This window comes from Rhipicephalus sanguineus, chromosome 9 (genome assembly GCF_013339695.2).
Source record: "Rhipicephalus sanguineus isolate Rsan-2018 chromosome 9, BIME_Rsan_1.4, whole genome shotgun sequence".
NCBI classification, from domain to species: Eukaryota; Metazoa; Arthropoda; class Arachnida; order Ixodida; family Ixodidae; genus Rhipicephalus; species Rhipicephalus sanguineus.
The window spans coordinates 90,121,045-90,134,917 of record NC_051184.2 but is presented as its reverse complement, the minus strand read 5'-3'; the positions used below and the strand labels follow the sequence as shown (position 1 = coordinate 90,134,917).

General features: G+C 44.5%; 1 protein-coding gene across 1 annotated transcript in view; it reads right to left on the bottom strand.

The window, feature by feature from the left end:
- LOC119406001 (mesoderm induction early response protein 1-like) overlaps positions 1–5,492 on the bottom strand; it is a 59,785-nt gene extending 54,293 nt beyond the window's left edge. The window contains 2 exon segments of the mRNA XM_037672831.1: positions 4,715–4,739; positions 5,470–5,492. Coding sequence (XP_037528759.1) covers positions 4,715–4,739; positions 5,470–5,478 — 34 coding nt within the window. The 5' untranslated portion in view covers positions 5,479–5,492.
- Positions 5,493–13,873: the final 8,381 nt, after the last annotated feature.

Genomic DNA, 13,873 nt, shown 5'->3' with positions numbered 1-13,873 from the left:
CGCATTTAAAAGATTTTAAAACTAGTAACAAAAGTAGGTCTACATTCCAGATAAATATGGCGGGTAAAACAACAGATAATGATTAACATCTGTGGCAAAAATGCTTTCATCAAATGACTAATATTTAGTAATAATGATAAACAGATAAAAACAAGACAAAGTAATATAATCTAGACTGTGGGATACAGGCATATTTACAAAGTGTGCGTGTGAGAGTACGTAATCATTTTAAACATCAGTTGAAAAGCTACAGTGGCAACGACCAAAGTTAAAGGTAGTCCCAGAACGTTGGAACTACGTAACGTTACATTTTGACTGGTGCCACTTTAGCCACTAGAAAGCACGTGCGGTGCATCTGTTCAGGAGCGGTGTGTGTATGAAGCTACTTTAAGCGAGTTATAGGTTCTTTTTGTAGAACTTCGCGCAGTTAATGCACGAGACTACATGATCAAGGAGGGGCAGCCTACTGTACATTACTTGTTAACAAACACCGACTAATGTTAGCTACATGCTATTATAAAAATGTAATAAAATAGTAAATGTGCACCGCTTCACCTCTGACTCCCTCCACTAAATGAATCGCACACTAGGGCAGTTCCCACCATGGTGGTCTAGTGATTATAATGCCCCGCCACGGTGGTCTAGTGGTTATGACGCTCGACTGCTGACCCGAAGGTCGCGGGATCGAATCCCGGCCGCGGCGGCTGCATTTTCGATGGAGTCGAAAGTGTTTGAGGCCCGTGTACTGAGATCTAGGTGCACGTTAAAGAACCCCAGGTGGTCGAAATTTCTGGAGCCCTCCACTACGGCATCTCTCATGATCATATTGTGGCTTTGGGATGTAAAACCGCAAGAATTATTACAGTTAGTACGGCAGTTACCTTTAGAAATATTCAGCATAATTCTTTTTCTCAAAACCTGCCACTCACTGCAGAGTTAGATTGTAGAAAACTTGGTTCACTTCAAAGTTTCTGTCAAGTTTCGCCATTTCTATTGATGTCTGTAAAATAGTTAAAGGGGCACATCAGCATTCGGCTTCCCTCAGACACCATTCGGTCAGACAATTAGATTATTCCTTTAAATGCTGTAGCTTGTAACTGAACTTGTCAACACAGTTATATCATTCAACTTATCACTATGGTATTGACTCTTGGAATAACGGAGGAGAGATGTTAGTATAATTTTCAGAATGAAACAGCTGCCTTATAAGAGCAATCAATAGCACACATTTCTAATGCAAAGCATCTTAAAATCATGCACTCTGGATTTTTCGTTCGTTTTTCTACCTTGCCTCAAAAACACCATATTTTCGATTGAAATTGATGAAATAAAAAAAAAAGACTTCAAAATGAAGAGTACAAGACAAAATTGTGTTAACGAAATATAAACTAACTTGACATCTCTATTTACTGATGAGTAATAACAATTTAACCGATCTTTCACATGCTTTTTCAATGGCGCGGCTCGTACATTGAAGTTTGGGTTGAAATGAACGTCAGTTTATGACGTTCAATGGCCCTCTAAGCCATTTCAGCGAATTTAGTCTTTCTCAATTGCTTAGGAAGTTTCGCACAGTTTTTAACGTCCACAGAAAACACAGAAAAACATGCGCTGCTGTTAGCTCCCTTGGACTCCCCGGACATGCTATCGCATTAACTGAATGAAATGGTTCGTCCAAAGAAAGTCCACTTCTCGAAAATCATCATTTCGTTAGATAGAATGCCTAGCACTTTGATGATTCCTGTCAAAGAACCTACAGTTGGGATTTTTTTCGTTTGTTTAACCCTTTCAGATGGCACCTATGAAGAACTGTAAATGCATCAAATTTACACATTGTTCAAAGGCACTTGATATTCTACCGCAACAAAAATAATGTCATAATATGTTGATTTATGTGTTTTGGAGTAATTAATCATAAATGATATGTAATTAAATACCTGCTTATTATGAAGTCATTCATGTTCTGTTTTTGCATAAATAGAATCAGATCTCAGGCTAGAAATATAGTGCAAATTACTTTTTAGGTTATGTTCATTTCGAGCAAAGAAAATTATACGTATTATGTGGCTCGCGGATAGCGGCACGTCAAACAACTTGCTGAACAGGGTAGTGCCTTCAGCAAAGTGATCATATACAACAGTACACTGCAAATTGAAGTTAAATTAAGACACGTTTATTATGCAGGAGGCTCAATTCGTCTACACCTCAATGTGTCTTGTTCTTTCTTAGCCCCAGACAAGTGGTGTACACAACTGTGTACAAAGCGTTTGAAAGGGTTAAGTTAGCTTTTAGCACACGCCCATCGTAGGAAACGTATAATCCATTGTTTGCCTTAGGACACCGCACACAAGCGGCAAGAAACTTAAAAAGTGCAAAAACTGAGAAGCAAAGCATTGAATTAACGTTTCAACGACTCCTACTGAGCATACTTTGGGCTCTTTTTCAAGAAAACTACCTTGAGAAGCCAGTGACTGTACCCAAACAATTTTTTTTTCATGCCATTTTTTTTGCTATCGCAGATCTCCATAGCTTTAAAGGGACCGACAACTGCCCAGAACATGAAATGAGATGACTGCACTAATGAAAAGATTGTCCGTCGCATTGACTCAAACCAACCCTGTTTATCTCGTGAGAGGTGGTTTTATATTTTTATTTCTTCATTGAAAGTCGCAAAAAACTACCTTTGGCGCCTCTGGCGGCAAAATCATAAATGGTCCGATGGAGCCGGTCACGTGACCGTTGATTGCTGTGCGTGTTCGATTACTTTTCTGTTAGTACTGAAATATTGTTCATTTGTTTATATTAAAAGATATTACTCCATAAAAATGTACATATAGGCCTTGGGCGCAGGTGCACACAACGCTGTACAAATACCGAGAAGGTGTATAAAGCCACATCATCTCATTGTAACAGCTTGCTATTTTTGAAAAAATGGTTGGAAAGCTCAAAATAAAGGTGGTTAAGCATAGCTACAGTAACTCCTGCGAAAGCAGAACAACGACAGCTTTCACAAGGGCTAGCAGCATCGCTATCAATTCTCAGCGTTGCTGGAGCAAGCCTTCATGCGTGTTTAGAGCCTTTCAATCGAAAAATACTGCTTATAAAATAACTACGTGTTTTTAGGATAAACCACTGCAGCTACAAACGCTACGAAGGGTAAGCTTCCTGTCGCGGCGTAAAAAAATGGGTCGAGAAAAATCGGTTGTCGGTAATTACCTTTACAAAACATTTTTGTGTGTGTGTGTGCGTGAAGAGAAGACTGTTTTGTTTTCACAATGAGTGAGACAACAGAAGTAAAATCAAAGAATAAGCCGGAGTTTTAAAAACTTTGCAGTGAATTCCGAAAAGTTTTGAGGTATCGGCATATATGAACCAGGAAAATGGATTTCTATAGTAAACTTTGTTTTTTTTTATCAGAAATTGGCAGCATCAATAATATCGTAGAACAAATCCCAGTTCCAGAACCTCACAGGAAATTCTGGACGGCTGGCAAAACCAGGAAGATGGATTTGCATACAGGACTTTTTTCTTTCATAAAAATTTACGCATCAGTAAAATCACAGAGCAAGCCAGAGCTCCAGAACTTGACGGGAAATTCTACATGGCTGCCAAAATCAGGGATATGAACTTGGGTTGGCACTACAATGATTTCACTCACATTTCTAAACTGGCATGGGAGATTATGCAATAATTTTGGAACATGAGCTAACACTAAACATGGGGCACTGAATGAATAACGAAAGGACACTCGATACATAGCCAGAAAGATCCTAAATCGTTCAATGCTGCTTCATAGATTAAGCCTATTAACTCCCAAGGTGAACACTCTTCAGGCTTACATTAGACTTCGATGCTGTTTAGGGAAACAGTGGGTTCTCTCCTAAAAGCAAATCGCGAGCAACAATGAGTAGCCCAGTGAGTGAGGCAACAGTGAAACGCTACCCAGAAACGTTAATACCAACTTCAGCCAACCATAAACGACAAAATGAGACAAGCGTGTGTGCTGCAACACTCAAAAGTAAAATCACAAATTGTTCTCACAGCTGGACATCTAGTCTATGATAGTGGTACGTACCTAAAAGAATGTTATCAATATCGCTGCTACGTTTTTATAGATGAATGTATGCACTAATCACTATCTTGGACCTTGATGACCAAAGTTAAAACATTAGACGGCAATTTCTGTACCATTTTCAGGTCAGAGCAATAAATCAAAGAGGGATAACAGCAAGACATTATTGGTGAGGAGCATGATGATCAAAAAGCAACTAACAAACAAACAAACAGAAATACAGCTGCTCACAGGCATGAACTGTGTACAAGACCGCATGAGAAGTGCAATGAAAAACAAAACCCTTGCACCATGTAGATGCAACAAGCTTCTCTCATCAGATGGCCACCATTGATTGAAGGGTGAGCTAAAACTACGCTCAGCTTTACAAAACGACCGATGCAAAATTAAATAACACAATAGCGTATATAATCCTAATTTGATCGTAAGATTACAAGTGTTAATACGTACGCGTTATCAGTAGTGCGGACGTTATCTATATAATCCAAGCCAGCTATGCTAACAAAAACAAAAAATCGTCAACGACTGGAAAGCGTTTAATCAACCACACAACGCAAGACACAAAGTGCAACTTCTATGCTTCGAGAGGCGCCCTTGAATTCACGCAGCTTTCGAGTGGAAAAACAAAAGAAGCCCACTCACCAGCGGATCCATCGCTTGTGTTGGCCTGAAACAGCAAAAAAGTTGCAAGATATAACAATGCGTCGCGGAGGTGTGCAACGCGGCTTACGTCACGTCGCTTCTGCGTCAGCGCTGCAAAACATGCGAAGCGCTGTGGTCTTAAACGCGGCTGGATTCCGAGGGGGCTGGCGGGCGTCTGCTAGTAGCGTCTCGCATGTGACGCTTATTTTTGCTGCATCCGAGCGCTTTGACGAGCGAGCTATGGCCGTGGCGTCGAGCTGGCTTATCGGTGCTAGCGCTAGTCGCGACGGTGGAGGGGGGAAACACCTCTTATCTCAACGGGGGTCGTCCCAATCGCGCGCGTTCCGAGCTGTGGTCGGGGTTCGAATCGTTCGGTACGCGCTCACAAACGGTTCCCACCTGTCGTCTGCAACGGTGACGCAAAATGGCGCGAAGCTCGGAGTTTGCGAACGTTTGGAAGCGCTTGCCGTTGGAAACGAGACGGGGTTTATTTAGCCCGAGGGGGGGCTCAAGTTCATGCATCGAATCCTGGTACTGACAAGCAGCCATAGGCAAAGCGCTGACCGCATAACAACAAAAAAGCGCGCGGTTCTGGGCCGCTACGGATAACGCGATACCGGGCCGTACTCGGCCCGAAAAAACCGCGGGAGTTTTAGCCCTCCCCGAGTTTGAACCGCGGAGTCCCCTCGGGCCGCCCAAGGGTGAAATGGCGCTTTTCGCGACGAGAATCGGAAGGGTAAATAACGCTTACAAACCTCGGCCATTTTGCCCCGCTGGGGTGTCCACAAAATGGCCGCACGAGGCCGCCAGCAACAACCGCGGTTAAATATTTTTTTTAACCCCTCGAGATCTCTCACTTTCAAAGTGGTTAGTCTAGCGAACATGCATTGTGTTTCTGTGTCCGCGATGTGAAAATATTTGCCCGAGTATTTTCGTCACTGCAGCTTTCGCTGTACGATTTCGCGAAAGATGAAGTTTGATCTGGCAACGTGGCGCTGCAGTTGCGGCTGTTTGCAGACGACGAGGCGCACGTAGCAGACGAGCGCGAGAGCATTGCCGTCTTGCATAATTAACTATACTTGCAGGGACGCTGCATCTACACCGTTGCAGTGCTATGAATAGTGAATAAACGCATGCTATTATCTGGGTGACCAACGGGCTCGCAGAGCAACAGCAGCGCGCACCGAGCGCATTGGAGCCAGCGCGCACTCAGAATCTGGCTGTAAGTTTGTTTTGAGTCGACAGGAGAAATGTATTCAGAATTGACACGCAATTTCAGATGGCGTACGCCCGTCATACACATGCAGTTATCTTCCTGCTGCATTCAGTGAAATATTAAGAGTCCGCGAACCATTTCGAGTGAGAAATGTTCCAGCTGGTAAACGAGGTTTAATTTACTACGTACGCGACTGTCCACTTGCAAATCGAACATTCGTCAGCCACTAGTGCAACACAAGATTGTGCGCATGAGGCGTATTGACTAAAAAAAAGTTCAGGCAGATCCCAGGTGCAGCTGGCTATGCCGTCTTATTTGACTTTAAGCGAAGTGTTTTACTTGAAGCGAGTCGACGCGTCTTCGTGCTAATTAGTATTTGTGCCATTGACATGGCTATACCCAGGTGTATTGTTGTCTACGCTCAGTCTACACTGAGACGTCCAAGTGGAAGTTTATAGTCCCATGTAACGTCGGCACTCGCGTACGAGCGCAGAGTTGTTTCATCGGGGAGATATAAACGCTTCGGCGCGCTTACCCAGTTAGGCTTACCTTTAATTTTGTAGACGACCCTTTGAGCTCTCTCTAAAGGGTCGTCTATAAAATAAAATGCTCCGACTGTCAGGCAGCCTACATTGGCGACAAAAAATTAACCGAAAGAATTAAGCAAAGCAAAAAATAAATGTCTATGAAACTGACATGTTTATTTATTTATTTGCTTATTTGTGTACGCGAGTACCCTAAGGGCCAGTCAGGGCATTACTAGGAGGGGGGGGGGATGCAAAACAAGAGTAAGCATGACGTGAGATTATCATGTATAGCTATAGTATAAAAAATATTACTATAATGAGAAAAATACCAGAGTATTGCGCGAAATCTAGAAATGAAACGATGAAGCAAGTGCACTTCGCTTTCAAAAAGTTGACGAGTAGACCACAATATCGCACAATAATATACATAATATTATGAAAATATACAATACAATCGATGAAGATAGAAAGACCGAGAATATACACATAATAAGAAACGTAAAGTGCAAAGCTAAAACGTTTTGTTATACAATCATAACCGGACAAAGACGCAATTTTAAATGCGAAGCATTTCTTAGCGAACCTCAGGCACTTTGGGCGTTTCTATCTACGCATCTATCTATCTATCTAGCCGCCTACGTTTGGGCGCTCTCCTGGTCGTCTCCATAACTTCTAATATACCAAAATGGGCATAGCGCAGGGGATCAGTGTATGGTGAACGCGATTCACTGGTCGTGACATTAATAACCCAAAATACCTGTCGCATACGTCATGAAACCCTTTCTCTCAGTCACGTGTGGCACATGCCCGCATACCAGAGTTTAACTTATGTGGGTATGTGCCACAGGTGATACAAAGTCTCAACCAACCAGGGGCGTAGCCAAGGGGGGGGTTGGGGGGGTTCAAACCCCCCCCCCCCGAAATTTTTCAGTTTTGCTTGCGTATATAGGCACGCACACATACAAACGCACGCACGAACATACATAAAGTATGGTGGAACCCCTCCCGAAAAAAATTTCTGGCTACGCCCCTGCAACCAACACAGTAAACGCGAACACACACATTGGCACGCAAGGAAAGCGATAATAATAATAATTGTTGGGGCTTTATTTTGACCATCTGGTATTCTTTAGCATGCACCGAGATCGCACAGTACACGGGCATGTAGCATTTTGCAATCATCGCAATGCGACCGCCGCGGCCGAGATCGAACCCGTGACCTTCGGGTCAGCAGCCGAGCACCATAACCGCTACACCACCGTGGCGGACACAAGGAAAGTCAGGAAGCTGAAGGTAGAACAACCCTTGAAGACGCTCAACTACCATGCACTCGTTCACGTGGTCCGCAACGTGGACCACGTCGATTACGCAAGAACCGGGGTCAATGCTCCCTACAATAAATCTGCCGAGAGAACCATCATCATTACCGGTGGCTTCAACATTGACTTATCCAGACCCAACAAGGTCTGGTTCTTATACTGCGTGCAGAACAGGAGGCCTCATAGATCATTTCATCGTAACAGGCATCTAGTATTCCCACCAGCTGTGCTATACTTCGCACTTCACTACACTTAGACCCCTCGTAGCCGCAATCATGAACGGATCCGATTAACAAGTCCGGTCCAGCTGCTGGTGCTCACTGATCACGGTGATAACGACCTTGTTCAAGAACTGTCAAGAACCCCTTCTACACATACACACGTGTTCGTGAAACACGCGTGCGTTCCCATCATAACAGATAAGTATACGCATAACAACTCTAACGCAATTGTAACAACTGCAACTGTGACTGTACCGTACGTGCAGTGCGCCTGCGTGTGCCACTCGGCTGTGTGTATATCCAGGAGAACTTTGCTGAGTGAACCTTAGTTGCGAGTAACGCCTGTCCTGTGCATTTGTGTTTCTTCTTTGTGCTGTTGGGATTCGCGCTATCCAGTATTGAAGAATATAAGCACTACATATCAGTTTACCGCGTCTGGTGATGGTAACAGCCATGTGGCTGTTGGCATTGTTACGCAAATGTACACAACTGTTTATTTAAAACATATGCGACTCTTCAGCATATGAGTGCGCTTATACCACTTCCACATTTCTCTAGCGTCATTCCGTAACGTTTCGCTCAACATGAAAAATTATGCCACAGTCACAATCCCGCGCATGTTTCGCATAACATCGATTCCCAGGGTACGTGGGATCTGCCGAACTTTTTTTAAAGGAAATACAAAATTCTCACAAGAGAAACTAACCAACAAAAACAACTGTTATTGGAGTGAGTAATATTGCATTCAAAGCACCAAAAGTAACTTAAACCGTCACCCGCTGCGAGTTTATATCCGCAGTTTAAAACGACACTAAAGGGAAAAACGATCTTTCTCGTATCAGTAAATTATGCTCTCACAATATCAAACGCAGCACTCTTGCTGCGAGTAAACGAGCCAAAAGAAAATTCAGGTGGCTAAGCCCCCCTGAATTTCCCTTACCAATCGCCGTGACATCATACATTTCGAGGGTTCACTGTCCTCTGAGGACGCCATGACTTAGCGTGCCAATTTTCAGAAAATTTCTTTGTTCCCAAAAAGAGAATCAACACCACTTTTGAAATCAACGACGTGTGCAGACTTACGCGCGAATATTAAAAATGAGACTTTCATCATCATTTTCTCTTCACAGATAATCCGCACTAACAGAAACAGCGCAATGGGAGGCCACCCTGCTCAACCAGGATCCTGACCATCCTGACCGCCAGAAGTGGCTAGCGGACAGGGCCATCAAAGCTATCAGCAAAGCCCCCCGGAACTGAGCGCCAGCTCTTAGTTCTTAGACGTTTGGTAATAAATAAAGATTTCTTTCTCTATCTTCTTTCAAAAGCCATGATGGTGACATTAACGATAGTAGAGTTTTCAAATAACTTTTATCAATCACGATTGGCTCATTGTTGTGCATTTAGTGTTCCTTTAAAGGGGTCATGAACCACCCCTCGGGCTTGGTGAGAACACACATCATGCGAATAGCAGACACTGCTATGAACATCTCAGAGAGATCTTGCAATAATGTGCGGAAAGGAGAATTTACAAGCGGATGCGCGAAGCTGCCATTTTCTCAGGTGCCTTGTTTTCAGAGAAAGGCCTATGCTCACTCTCTTTGGAGGTGACGGAGCCTGCTGTTTGACGTCGAACAGCAGATAGCATGGCCAATAGACGACATAAATCAAGAACGGCGCCCGGATCAGATGCGCTTCTTGCCGCGTGGTGCCGCCACGTGCCGGCGCAGCGCTCAATATTCTTCTAACGTTACACAGTGAGCCACACTCACGCACAGGAATCACAGTTGAACAGAGTGATCGCGTTTCATCACGCTCGCGCAAGGTGATGACGCGAAGCTGAAGTAACTTCTTTCCATCGGGCCATCCCTCCCTGCTTAGCTTCCAGTGCGCTCATCGGGACGAGAGATGAGATACAGAGCGACAAATCATCATAACTCCGCTCGTACTTGACGGATTCGAGAAGCCTTTATGGCCATCGATTCGTGAGGCAATAAGCCCCGATACTGAGGTCATTCTATTACTTGTAAAAGTAGTTCATGACACCTTTAAGCACGGCCTGGAAAAGTAAGAGAAACGTATATCTGCAGTGATTGCCAAAAAACCATATCTGCACCTTCCATTTGCACATTGCCAAAGGAGCTGTTTAAGCTTTTCGTTCTGCCAGTCCGCGTGACCATCAGAACAACCCTTCCCCCCCCCTCCTCCTCACCTGAAGATGCAACCGAATCGGCTCCGAAATGTAGGGAAAATAAACAATCTTGACAGCGGAGCTGTTTAAGCTTTTCTTTCCGCCGGTTCGCGTGACCAGCAGAACACCCCTTCCTTTCCGCCTCCTCCTCACCTGGAGATTGAACCGAATGGGCTAAGAAACGTCGGGAAAATGAACCATTTTAGATGCGAAGCATCTCTTGCTCGGGGGGTATGTCCCTCGGCGTCAGCCTGGTAGTCCGCACTCACACTACGCATGCGCAACTCTTCTCCTTCCCTCTCTCCGACAGCTGCGCGTTACTCTCTCCACTTCTCTACCAGCACCTGCTTGCGCTTCTCCTGTATTCTCGCTTCTGCTCTCGCGGCGCATGCGCTACTCTCCTCCTCTAGTCTCCTCTTCTTCAAGTGGTAGAGCGCTGCATGGGCGCGTTCAGTCCAGCGCTTGCTTCGGTTGATCCTCTGAAATGCGGCTTGACATGCCGAAATTCTCTCCTGCGCAGCGCCGCGATGAGCACCAGCGCATGCGCGTCCCCTCCCCCTCTCTTTCCTCTCCTACGCTGTCCCCCTCTCGCGCGCCTCTCGACTGCGTTCCCCGCTCGCCCAACGAGAATTAACGGCCAGGCTAGAAGGAAGACACGACGCGCGTAGTGTTCCTCCGCGTTCCACGATGCGAGGTCGGTAGCATGCCCAACGAACGCCAACGGAACGCGATCGTGCAAGTGCTCCGGCTTCGCATCGCCTCATGATTCCCTTTAGCGGGAGATGGTGTAATTTTTTTTTAACACGGATATGTTTAATATTTTCGTTACGCCGGTTCCCGTGACCAGCAGAACACCCCTTCCTTTCCGCCTCCTCCTCACCTGGAGATTGAACCGAATGGGCTAAGAAACGTCATGAAAATAAACCAAGGAGCAGTTAAAACTTATCTTTACGCCGGTTCCCGCGACCAGCAGAACACCCCTTCCTTCCGACCTCCTCCTCACCTGAAAAGGGAATCGAATTGGCTAAGAAACATCGTAAAAATGAACTATTTTTAACATTGGAGCTGTTTAAACATTTCGTTACGACGGTTCGCGTGACCAGCAGAAGCGGGTATGTGCCAAGCAGCTAGCTCCTAGCATAGCAACGCCATTGATCAAGGGGGTGGAAAAGAGAAGTGATGGTGAGGAGGAAGGAATAGAGAAGGTAAAACATCCCTAGCAAAAATGCCAATAGGATTTCCTATTGGTCCAATAGGAAATCACTATTGGTTCTATAGGACATCTATTGGAGCTGTATTGGTTGTATAAGACTTCTATGGGTACCAATAGACACCAACAGCCACCACCTATTGGTGTCTTATTAGACCAATAGAAGTTGTATTGGTCAAATAGGGGCTGCCTTTTGGTGTCTTATTGGACCAATAGGAGTTGTATTGGTCAAATCGGTGCTGCCTATCGGTGACTTATTGGGCCAATAGGAGTTGTATTGGTCAAATAAGTACTCCTATTGGTTTCTTAATGTACTAACAGAAGATGTATAAGGCCAACAGGAGTTTTATTGTTCAAACAGCTACCGCCTATTGGTAGCTGTTTATAACATCTTATGACTGATTGAGCGCGTCGGACCCGATCCCGATCAAATTTCTTGATCATGATTGGCTATACGCAAGCTGCAGACGGGATCAATTCACTTTTGATAAGTCTGATCCCGATTGAGCTTAATCGTACACCGTGAGACACCGTGTGCAGTTAGCAACTCACGCGACTAAAAGAGTTATATAAAAAGGCTGCGTGTCGACCACGGCGGTACGGTGTCTCCGTACATGCCGTGCGGTAAACGGGCACTATAGTAAAACACGCTAAAGAAGAACTTGCGAAGGAATCGACAACACAGACACCACAGAATAATAATAAAGAAACCGCCATGAGATCACAGCCGGCATAGAACCAGCCAGTTGACGAACAAAAAAAAAAAAGTGAGACGGTGCGCGGCGTGGCGACGCTGCATGTGTGAACATTTTTTTTACACGTTCCTTGGTTAAGCAGGCTAAGCAATGTGCTAAGCTTTAAGATAAGCTTTGGATAATATGTAATGTTTATAACTATTTATGCTAAGCAATATAAGTAGTGCTGTAAAGATACAGGAGAAAGAATTGTGGATCTGCAAACGCGACCGACCGTGCGTTTGGCGCGCCATCCGCGCTCGGCCGATACGAAGACAAGCCCAGCCTGCGGCCAAGCTAAGCCAAAACGTTGTGTCTGTCGCCATAGCGCGCGCTTTGTGTGATCTCGATGCTTCACGTAAGCCTGCTTACACGATGTTTGCTTTAGTGTGCTTCCGCGACGATAACGTGAAGGCTGTGTTCAGCGTGCACCAGATGGAGACGTTCTGAGCCATAAATGTCTTGGATTTCGACCGATTTCGACCGATTTCGACTCTACAAAGTGGCACCAAGAATAATGGCAAGACGAGCAACAAGGCCCATGTGCTCCGATTGTTTGGTGAGTTGAGTGGGCATGGTAGTTACTCCTATTTGGTATTTATTTGATATCACCTTTTTTTTGTATTCAAACTTGGGACGAAGCTGAAAGGTCGGGGAAAGAAGTCCCTCGTCCTTTGTCTCCGGTATTTGATGACAGCGAGACCAGCAACGCCTCGATTGCAAGTCCACACGCTCTCAGAAGTTGAATGATTGAGCGCATATATTATTGCAGTTTGTTTTTGTGTTTGTCAGTATGCACGAAAAAACGTAGCATAGATTAGAGGTAAAGGACAGGCGCCCTGCTCGTGAGTGTAGTTGGAGTCTCGCAAGCCCTTTGTAAGTATTTACAACGTGCGTGTTAAGCCGAAAACGCGTTTATCGCCTCATAGTAAAACGCTCTAGTCGATGCTGTTTGTCTGTTGTAGTGCGCGCCAATCGGCTTATCATACTTGTTCGACATAATGTCACAAGAACCACAGAAGGCCACATGATAATTCATTATACAAAATGTGCATAGCATATGTACTGCACTGGTGCGATTTTTTATTTCATATTTTTTTATTTTTACATACTGCAGCCCAATTAAGGCTATCGCAGGAGTGGGTTTATTAATGTTGTTGGCTTAATTGCATAAGCACGTAACATGCAGCACGTGTGTTATATCCAGCTCATTGCAGCCTGACTGCTGTGTTGGGCTTGCAACGATATGGAATCTAGGCTGCCTTTACTACTGTCTTACATATTACCGTTGCCTCATCGTGAATCTACCCTAGCTTAATTTATTTCATGCCATCTTTAAGTTGAGATTTAGTGGCATGCTCTAGTATGATAGTCGCACCACCATCGTGAAAAAGAGCACGTCACAGATAGTAAGTGATTATTGAGTTTGCTGTAATTTAAGGACGAGTTTGCAGTTCATTCTTGGGTACAGCTCAAAAAACACAGGACGCAAGCGTGTAAACGGGATAAGGTGCTGCTTAATTTTAAAAAAATTTTGCCCCTTTCTTTTCCTTCCTTTTTTGCCGCAAAATTTTGCCGATATACTGTTTTCTTCCACGCAATAAGCCACAGTTGGGTGTGTAATATTTCACTCAGTTTTTTGCTATAGTTCAGCTCCCAACATTGTGAACATGTGCAGTGAATTAAGGTCTAGATAATTTCTCACTGTGCCGTCTACTTTCTATACATTGCTTTGAAGGTA